Source organism: Phoxinus phoxinus (genome assembly GCF_949152265.1).
Source record: "Phoxinus phoxinus genome assembly, chromosome: 9".
Lineage (NCBI taxonomy): Eukaryota > Metazoa > Chordata > Actinopteri > Cypriniformes > Leuciscidae > Phoxinus > Phoxinus phoxinus.
Window position 1 is genome coordinate 1,120,160 of NC_136884.1, and position 10,491 is coordinate 1,130,650.

General features: G+C 39.1%; 1 protein-coding gene and 1 long non-coding RNA gene across 9 annotated transcripts in view; one reads left to right on the forward strand and one right to left on the reverse strand.

The window, feature by feature from the left end:
* Positions 1 to 5,405, forward strand: part of pthlha (parathyroid hormone-like hormone a) — a 132,829-nt gene extending 127,424 nt beyond the window's left edge. For 7 of the 8 annotated variants that reach the window (XM_079623928.1, XM_079623929.1, XM_079623927.1 and 4 more), the window contains 2 exons: positions 1,390 to 1,881; positions 2,744 to 5,405. In XM_079623928.1, coding sequence (XP_079480054.1) covers positions 1,390 to 1,858 — 469 coding nt within the window. In that variant the 3' untranslated portion in view covers positions 1,859 to 1,881; positions 2,744 to 5,405. The remainder of the gene's footprint in view (positions 1 to 1,389; positions 1,882 to 2,743) is intronic. The other variant, XM_079623934.1, reaches the window with a different exon arrangement.
* LOC307004601 overlaps positions 1 to 8,799 on the reverse strand; it is a 76,438-nt gene extending 67,639 nt beyond the window's left edge. The window contains exons 1-2 of the long non-coding RNA XR_013799069.1: positions 8,462 to 8,799; positions 8,216 to 8,290 (exon numbers count right to left, since the gene is read on the reverse strand). This is a non-coding gene — a long non-coding RNA (uncharacterized lncRNA). The remainder of the gene's footprint in view (positions 1 to 8,215; positions 8,291 to 8,461) is intronic.
* Positions 8,800 to 10,491: the final 1,692 nt, after the last annotated feature.

The window sequence follows — 10,491 nt, forward strand, 5'->3', positions numbered from 1 at the left end:
CAGGATTTGGAATGCAGGATTTGTGATGCGGGCTCTGGGATGTGGGATCTAAGATGCGGGATCTGGGATGCGGAATTTGGGATGTGGGATCTAAGATGCGCGATCTTGGATGTGGGATCTGGGATGCGGGTTCTGGGATGTGGGCTCTGGGATCTAAGATGCGGGATCTGGGATGCGGGATTTGGAATGCAGGATTTAGGATGCGGGCTCTGGGATGCGGGATCTGGGATGCTGGATCTGGGATGCGGGCTCTGGGATGTGGGGTCTAAGATGCATGATCTTGGATGCGGGTTCTGGGATGCGGGATGTGGGATCTGGGATGCAGGATTTTGGATGCGGGTTCTGGGATGCGGGATCTGGGATGCTGGATCTGGGATGCGGGCTCTGGGATGTGGGGTCTAAGATGCATGATCTTGGATGCGGGTTCTGGGATGCGGGATGTGGGATCTGGGATGCAGGATTTTGGATGCGGGATTTGGGTTCTTGGATGCGGGATCTGGGAGCTCCAGCAAGGTGTTGGATCTGCGCCAGACCTTCTTAAACCCCCTGGATTAAATTAAAAACACAATTGTGGATTTGAGTTAAAGGCACCATGTCAGATCGTGTATCAGCGTTTGTTTGTGTGTGTGTGTGTGTGTGTTTATTATTCATTTTTAAGTGAACTGCAATTTATTTTGATAATCTTTCTGTTGATAGTTTTCACATTGTTGTTGCATTGATAAGTTGTCAGGTTGTTTATTTTGTGTTAAAGGAAAATGTAAAGAAAAAAAGTCAACATATTACACTGCAAAACATTTAGTTTTGTCTTGTTTTCTATTTAAAATATAAAAAAAATACCCACCAATTGGACTCTCCAAATTAAGATATTTTTTCCCCATTGGCAGATAGTTGTTCTTGTTTTAAGCACAAACTCACTACATTTTTATAATTTTTTCAGTAATATCTTGAGTAATTTTGTTTCTCCAGTGTCTGCATCTTGATTTAAGCTTTATGTTTAGATATTTGTGCTGGGAAACGGGACAGAAACACTGAGGAAGAACAGCATTTTTCACATTTGGCATATATAATTGTGAATTGTGTGAGAAAGTGGGCGTTGCTATTTAAAAAACAAAGAGAGCTTAGTGACGTCAGCTGAAAATAAAACCGTTTATGTGAATGTTTTTGAGTGACATGTAAATGTGACCAATGCTAATTCTTTTTTAAAGCCGTATCTGTTTAGAAGAGCTTTTAGTGATTTGATGATTGCATGTTTGATCTGATTGTCTGTCCTTTTGCATAGCTTTGTATTTTACTGATTTACTGTTATGTTGTAGTGAGTGCATTGAAGGGTGCCTAATAAAAGGCATTATTATTAATATTCTGATTAATTCTGTGATTTGTCTCCTCCAGTAAGCGCTCGGTGACACACGCTCAGCTGATGCACGATAAGGGCCGGACGCTGCAGGACTTTAAGAGACGCTTGTGGCTTCAGGAACTTCTTCACGAGGTTCATACGGCTGAGATCCGCGAGGCTCAGCAGCCGAGGGGCGGAGTCAGCAGCGGAGGGGGAGGCGGCTTCACCGTCGCCGTGCCGATGGGAGTCGGCGTCTCCATGGGAACAGGAACCGCGCATCCGAAACCCGCCGGCGGCACCAAGAATCTGCCGATCAGCTTCCGTGTGGAGGACGAGGAGGGAACGAACCTCCCGCAAGAAACCAACAAGTCGCAAACGTACAAAGAGAGCTCGATGAAGGCCATCGGGAAGAGGAAGAAGAAGGGAAGAGTAGGGAAGAGGAGAGAAGGGGAGAAGAGGAAGAGGAGAGCTCGTTCACTGGAGGAGTTCGGCAGCGGCTTCCACCTGGAGTGGGCGATGCACTAAAACACTGTCAGTCTTTGACAACGGTACGTTACTCATTGTCTTCTGTGTCTGATCAGATGCTCATCATTAGAAGATAGCGGTGTAACGAGACCCTCGTGTCACGACACTGAACTCATATTATTGGGATATTATTACATTGTGTGTGTAAAAGGCTTGGACTCGGTGCTGGAAACCCAAAGCACAGAACAATAGAGACACCAGAATAACAATTTTCATGATCCTAAAGCTGAATATAGAGAATTATTTTAGACGAATATGCTTGCACTCTGTTACTAACTAAAGTAGGCCACATTTGGCTTTATCAGGACCCACAAATATTACCCCATTGCATTATTATACACTATATTCAACATTATATATATTAGTTTAATGGAGTACTGACACTAAAACTCTGAAAACGTGAAATTGTACTCATAATTTTAATTTTGGGTGAACTATCCTCAATATTTACAGCTGAAATTTTGAATATGGTGCAAAAGTTCATTTATTTCAGTAATTCAACCTAAAAGGTGAAACTAATATATTATATAGACTCATTACATGCAAAGTGAGATATTTCAAGCCTTTATTTGTTATAATTTTGATGATTATGGCTTACAGCTTATGAAAACCTTTTCACAATATTACAATTTTGAGCCATAATCATCAAAATTATAACAAATAAAGGCTTGAAATATCTCACTTTGCATGTAATGAGTCTATATAATATATTAGTTTCACAGTTTAACTTGAATCACTGAAATAAATGAACTTTTGCACTATATTCTCATTTTTCGAGTTTCATCTGTATATTAAATAATACACAACATTATTTTACTAAGTATTTGTTTTACTATAAAAACCAACAAGATTTGATATGTAACAGTTTTGCCTTTTCTCTTGCAGATCCGTGAGGACTTTAGAAACGGACGCCGAAACGCTCATGTTACCGTCCACTGTAAAAGTGAGAGGAAAATATTTATTGTGTGTAAATATTCTCAATGCGCCCGAACAGTGACATTGACAGATACCGATACTGCTAAAGCATCATTACAGCTCCGCCGAGCTACAGATTTGGATCCTTGTGAATACTTTTGCTTTGTTTCTTTTTCCTTTTTATTCTTTTATTTTTATTTTTTAGGACTATGCCTCTATTACGGTGTCAGAATTCCTGTAATTTATTTTGTTTGAATGGTGTATTTATTTTGTAAAGGTATCAAGGTGCTGCTGACCTTCTATATTTTTGTACTATAATGCACTTTAGATATATAAATATAGAAATATATACAAGTCATTTTGTTAATGGATGTATTTTGTGGTTCAGTTGAAGGAAGAAGACTCAGCTCTCTGTTCATTGTGTATTCATCAGCTTTGGCATCCATGTTTCTGTGAGTCTGTCCCAAAACCGAGTGAGCTGCCTAGCTAGACACCATCATAGATTCATTCCCTATCAAGGCAGAAAGCTTACTAAAAATCAAACATCCAACACTCAAAAATTGCACATTTATCTATTTGAATTGCATATTAAACTTTGGATTACGCCGTTTTAGCAAACTAATAAACTTAGGGGGCCCTATCTTGCACCCAGCGCAATTGACTTTGTACACCGACGCATGTATCATTCCTATTTTGCACCCGCGCACAGCGGACTCTTCCCTCTTCCCTCCACAGACGCACGTCGGTAAATTAGGGAATGAACTTGCGCTCGCGGGGGCGGTTCAGTGAAAAGAGGAGTGTGTTCTGGCGCAAACGTTCCCTGGTGATATTCTGCAGTTTCAGAAAACAACTCCGCCACTGACCAGGAGAAACCCAGTCTAAAGACAGCGGCGCCGCGCGTTAGTCATATGCTATTTTAAGGGCGCATGCTTGGCCATAATGTAGCGTGTGCACAACACACACACTTTGTTTCTCTATTCTAAACGGACGCAGCAGTTTTCATTTTTGTAAATCATACATTATTACAAGGAAAAATATTAACACACGAGGGAAATCATTGTTGTGTCCGTAAAGATGTGAAAAAATAGGCATAAATCTAATTACACATTTACCCAAATTATTATACGCCTGTTTAACCGAAGCTAATGTGTGTGTTTCTCCATCATCCCCAGTGTCACTTCTCTGTGTTTTACGGCCCTGACGAGAACGTCGGTCTCCTCGGCTGTGAACCGCTCCTGGCGTGCGCCGGCAAACCCGCCGTTATAATAGCAATCCGCCGTTATAATAGCAATCCGCCGTTATAATAGCAATCCGCCATGGAACAAGGACGCCGGCTCTTAACGGGAATGTGAGAGGACGCTCTGATTGGTTTATTTCACGTTACGCCCAAACCACACCTATGAATAATGAAGACTTCAGACCAACACATTTTAGATTTGCGTCGGGCGCAAGAGTCGTTTATCCCGCCGGTATAATAGCAACAGCGCCGGGATCCGCCCACAAAGTTACTTGCGTTTCAGAGCGTTAAAATAGGGTCCGGGTGCGTTTACACAACAACGATGTACTAAAAATGGAAAAAAAAAAAGTCCTTCCCCATTCACACAGATCCACGAAAACGACTAGACGCGTAATGTTTCTGTACAAAGTGACATCGCCATCTACTGGCCTGACAACAGAATAATTTTTCCACTCACAATTCTGAGGGAGAAAAAAATCTTAATTGCGAGTTATAAAGTCTGAATTACAAGATATAGATTCTCACTTTTGAGAAAAAAAGACAGAATTGCAAGTTTAAATTCACAATTGTGAGTAAAAAAAAAAAAAAAAAGCTGTATTCTGCTGTCTGGCCAGTAGATGGCGATGTCCCTTTGTAAAGAAACACTACGTGTCTATAAACTGAACACGTAATATGCATACGCATGACTTCACCGTTTTCAGAATCGGCATAAATGTGTTCATTGTGTAAAACAAATACATTTATTCAGTTAAAAACTTATAAACATGGATAAAATACGGCTAGCCGTGGAACAAGAAATTTGTAAATTAGTAAACATTGGATTTATTGATTTGTATATATATATATAATCCTGGTTATTGTGCATTTAAAACACACTCAGTTTATTAGTATTATTAAGTATTAAGTTTATGTTGAAACTAATCCAAATTAATGGGAATTTTATATGCAATTCAAATGCGTAATCTTACATTTAGGCCTGAATATGTATTTATTTTTGATTGAAGATGACTGAAATGTTGTTCATGCATTATAAGCACCCCATATTTGTAAATTTATTTGATGTAGTTTAGCTTGTCAAACTCAATATTCTCCTGCGCACACCACCGTTTTTCCCAGATTTTCCCAGATTTCAGTTAGGATGCAGCTCACTGGGGTTTGCAGACGGGCTTCTGTATAGTCCATATGTTTATCTTGGGTTTCTTTCCTGCTGACCTGGACGAGCCCCACGTCATCACATGAGTAAAGAGAGAGCGAGAGAGCGCCACCTATCGGCCACAACTGAGATCACAACCACACAACGATCTTCTGTACACGACCAGCACACGTTATAGAATAACTCTTGTTGTTTTGCACTGAGAGAAAAAAAACCATGTACTGAACGATTAAACATCTGACTTTTCCTGCAGTGTCTGGACTTCTGTGTGTGTGTGTGTGTGTGTGTGTGTGTGTGTGTGTGTGTGTGTGTGTGCGCCTACAGGTGAAACTGGAAAAGTGAGAAAATGGTGCAAAAGTTCATTTATTTCAGTAATTCAACTTAAAAGGGGAAACTAATATATTATATAGACTCATTACATGCAAAGTGAGATATTTCAAGCCTTTATTTGTTATAATTTTGATGATTATGGCTTACAGCTTATGAAAACCTTTTCACAATATTCTAATATTGAATTTGGGCTTTTCATAATCTGTAAGCCATAATCATCAAAATTATAACAAATAAAGGCTTGAAATATCTTACTTTGCATGTAATAATTTTGAGTCTATATCATTGAGTCTATATACAGTAATATATTAGTTTCATCTTTTAAGTTGAATTACTGAAATAAATGAACTTTTGCACCATATTCTCATTTCTCCAGTTTCACCGGTAGGCCTACTATATTTTGGGGACAAATTTGTACCCAGAAGTGACCAAAATCTTCCTCGTTTGTAAATCTGGTATAAAAAATAAAGTAATTAAAGGTTTTTTGAAAATTTTAAAGTTTTCAGTGATGGGCAGGTTTAGTGTAAGGGGATAAAATATACAGTTTGTACAGTATAAAAAACATTACATCTATGGAATGTCCCCATTTAGATAGCTAAGTAAACGTATGTGTGTGTGTGTGTGTGTGTATTTGATTGTGTGTATCTCAGGTTCAGAGAGTAAAGAACAAGGAAAGCGTTTGGCTCTATTTCGCCCATTTACTTCTGATGTTGCTCCGGGAAAATATTCCCCCAAAAAATGTGTGGAAAAATCCGCCGTAATGAACGGACAGCGTCTGAACTGGAGTCCATCCGCATGGCCGTTGGAGTTCAGCATGGAACTAAAGTTGTCAAACATCTTGTGTGGAAATACAAATCGCTGATTAAGGCCAAAAGCAGTTTCCGCGAGCACGCGAACGCTTGGCAGTGCGGCTGAACGCACTTAATGTGTTCTTGTGCTACTGTGGTGGCAGCAAACCTCAGCACTCCAGAGGGCGATAGAGTTTCCTTCAAATGTTTGTACCGTTAAACCAGATGTGTTATTTTTCATGTAGCCACTATAAACATGTCAACAGTTCAACTTTAACTTACTTGCTCAGCGAGATTCTCTTAGAAATGTAGCTCTGCCACCATGACTTTAGTTGAAAACTGGCTGCAGAAGCCAATTCATGCTAACGCCCGCTGTAGCTCTGTCTGTAGCTATTTAAAGGGACAGTTCACACATAAATTAAAATTCTGTCATTAATTACTCACTTTCAGACTTTCATTCATCTTCGTAACTCAAATGAAGATCTTTTGTGAGAGATTTATGTCCTTCCATTGACAGGCTACGCAACTACTTCACTTGCACACTTCAAAAAGTGTTGTTAAATTCAAGTTATATTCATTAGAAATATGGTTTGCAAAAAATCAGGAACATTGCCCAGGTCCCTCTCTCTCCCAGAACATTAACATTCAACTTTTCCATGGCAAAGAGGGGGGTCTTTGGCACTTGGCATGCTGGGAATTAATTCAAATTCTCTGACATTTATTTGTTTGCCTTTGATGAAAGTCACACAAGCAGTTAATGAAGGCTGAGATCAGCAGTGCGGATGGAGCTTCACGCTACTGGGATTTAGTCGTTTTTTCCCACTTTCCACCATCGTCTCACACAGCTTTTACAGGCTACAAGAACTATTTACTCATTTTGGGATCATTTCAGGATAACATACCAACAGATTTGTCAGCATGTTGTCGACATACTGTAAAGTGACCCCCCATCAGATCAGTCAGACCACACAGACTCGACTCAAAGCCGTTTACAACTAATCATATTTGCTCATGAATATATCAGACTATCACATTTTAGCAAGATGTGAATCCACTGTTGCATTCAGCTAAATAAAAATGGCGAGTAAATTGAGACTTTTGCTGAAGTTTTATACGTTTGGATGGGGGGGGGGGGGGAGGTAAAAATAAATAAAAAGGGGGTTGTTTCCACCATAGAATACACTTTTTCCTTATAGACTTATAGGCTATATCTCATAATTCTGAGGAAAAAAGTCTTGCAATTATGACTATTTTTCACAATTCATAGCTTTTACTCAGAAATCTGTGGGGAAAAAGTCTGAATTGTGAGATATAAACTTGCAATTTTGTTGGATTTTGTTTCTGAGTTGTTGGAAAATGCTTAGAAGACTATAGAAACTTGGAAGAAAAAAAGAAAATTGTGACTTTTTATATCACAATTCTGACATTTTAGCGCATTTGCGAGTTCATATCTCGCAATTTAGACTTTATAACTCGCAATTACAAATTTTTTCCCCTCAGAATTGAGTGATATAGACTCACAATTGTAAGTTAATAGTCAATATTTTTAGATGTAAACGCGCAAATGTGAATTGTGATATAAAAAAATCACAATTACCTTTTTTATTCCATGGTGGAAACCAGTTACAGTCTTCTGAGCATTTTCCAACAACTCAGAAACAAAATCCAGCTCACAAGTCTTGAGAATGACTAAATGTACTAGAACTCAGTGAAGGAGGTGAGGTGATTTCAAAGCTTTTAGAGTAATAATAATAAAAAAGAAGAAAGTTGCTGCCTTTAATATCAAGTAGCCTAGCCTACAATCATATTGGATGTTTAAGTAATTCAACTTGAATTACATTAAACCGGCTTAAAAAGAGTTGAATCTTGTAGTTGGAAATTGCTTAACTTATTTTGATGAGTTAAAGCTATAGTAAAAACATATGCTGTCATACCTGATTGATCATATATATTTTTACAGTGCTGTTGTGACAGGCGGGTCACAGCTGGCAGGACTTCTGTGGTTCCTCCTGGAGGAAAAGCAGGATAAATAATCAAACGAGAATGAAACCCCACCTGTAAAACTCTATCAGCGTGAGGGAACAAGACAGACAGAGAGAATGGAGCCGTAATGGCGGACAGTCTGAGTGTGTCTTTGATGTTCTGCAGGGAAAGAAAGCATATCGTCAAACACACTTAACTATAAAGAATGGACGTGCTTTTCTTGAGTCTTCAGGGGACGATATGTGTTATTTAATTGACCTAATTACTGCTCGAAAGGCTGATTTTCACATTCAGCGGAGTAATTGCAACGGTCGCGCTGCGGTTAGTTCTCGTGAAGAAGAAATGAAAAAAAAAACTCGAGTCGGTAGTTCGGGCTGTCCGAGCGAACTGGATCGGACAATTACAGAGAAATCAATCGGGCCTCAAGCGTGGGAAACATCTGTACAATTTAGATGGGCGTTTGCTGCCGAGCCATGAAAATTACCTAGGATTATTGGTTCAGAGGATTTCCTTGCCAAGCCAACGGCTCTGTGTACCTGCGCGCAACGGTCTTAAACACCCTGTGAGGTAAAGTAGTGCCTCCTCGGACAAAAATGAGGTAGTGTAGTGCCGATTGCTTTTCAACACGGTTCCATGGATTGTGATGAAAAAGCTTTCCGTTTAAACAAACACTAACAGGCCGGGCCGCCGACAGAGAGGAGGAAAAAAACGGGCTTTGGCTCTCAGGACCGTGTTTTAAACCCCGGCCTCGAATCTTTTAATAACAAAGAGAGCCGAGTGTGATTTTCAGAGCCGCTAAAGCAGTTCAAACAGAGTTTTTCAACCCTCAAACGTCTGATTGTTGCTCTTGTTGAATATTAAGAAAATTCCTCCCAACTCTAATCTGCTCACATTGAAATGGGCTACGAGCTGTGAATATAATAAATAATAAAAATGATATTGACCCCATGACATACATTTTTTGACTTTAAGTCCGTTTGACCTTAAAAAAAAAAAAAGTTAAATAAGTCTTTCTATTATGGGAATATTCTCTTCTTTATAGGAGCATATTTGAGGATGTGCGTCCACCACCACCTGTCCTGTAAACATAAAGGCAAAAATCGCAAAAAAATTAAACAACCTAATAATTAAAGTCCCAATAAAGTGCATTGAGCAGCAATATTGTAATTTTCACTGAAACAGGAAGACAGGGCGGGGCATATCGAACAGCTCCTCCCCCTTTTTTAAAATAGCGTTTGGTTTCACAACTCGGACAGAGCCGTTGAGATCGTTAAAGCCGCATTTTCCTCCTAATCATCTTCTCCTAATCTCCATTTCGCTTTAAAATACAGCATTTCTGTGCAGAATTCAAAAGATACGCCGTGTCTCTGGACACTGACGTGAAACCAGACTTCATTCGCCCCAATGGAAAGCCTTACACTGTCTGAATCGTTCCCTATCCCGCCATTCACCATATAAAAATACTAATTGTGTGAACAAGTTGAAGTGAATGATCTTAGCCCTATCTTCACCATCTATTTATAATAGGGAGGGATACACACACACACACTAACTTATTTGGACAACAGTATGACTAACATACTCATTCTAGCCGATTTTGATTGCATGGGGTCTTTAAAAAAAAGGAGTATGATCCATATTCTACTTCCTGTTTGAACATCGTCTGTCAAACGGTTTCAGTGAGTCTTCACTCTTAGAAAAAAAGGTACAAAAGCTGCTACTGGCACAGTAACCTTTCAAAGGGTAGCCACCGGTACTAATATGTAACTTTAATATGCAACTTTAGGGGTAAATAAGGTGTACCATTCCATGTTAGTTCGGGCCTGTCACTAAATTACCAGTGAATTTAACGGTCGCGTCTCGTTAGTTGGTGAACAGTGTCCTCTAGTGGAAAGAAATAAACATAAAATGTTTATTATGGGGTTTCAATATTTTAGAGACCACAAACCATAGAATAAATACAATTTTAATGTATTTAATGTCTGTGCCACAGACCCCCAAAGCCTGAGGGACCCACCATCCCAAAATGTTAAAAGGCATATGTATCGTTTATATATGTTAGACCCAATTTATATATTTATTTGTTACAAAACGTATAATACAAAACATTTTTTTATTGTTGATTCGTTATATAAATCTTTATATAAAAATTACATATCCTCATTTACACCATAAAAGATGTACACACCATAGACAGTATATAAAGGTACACACGTAAAGTGTGCGT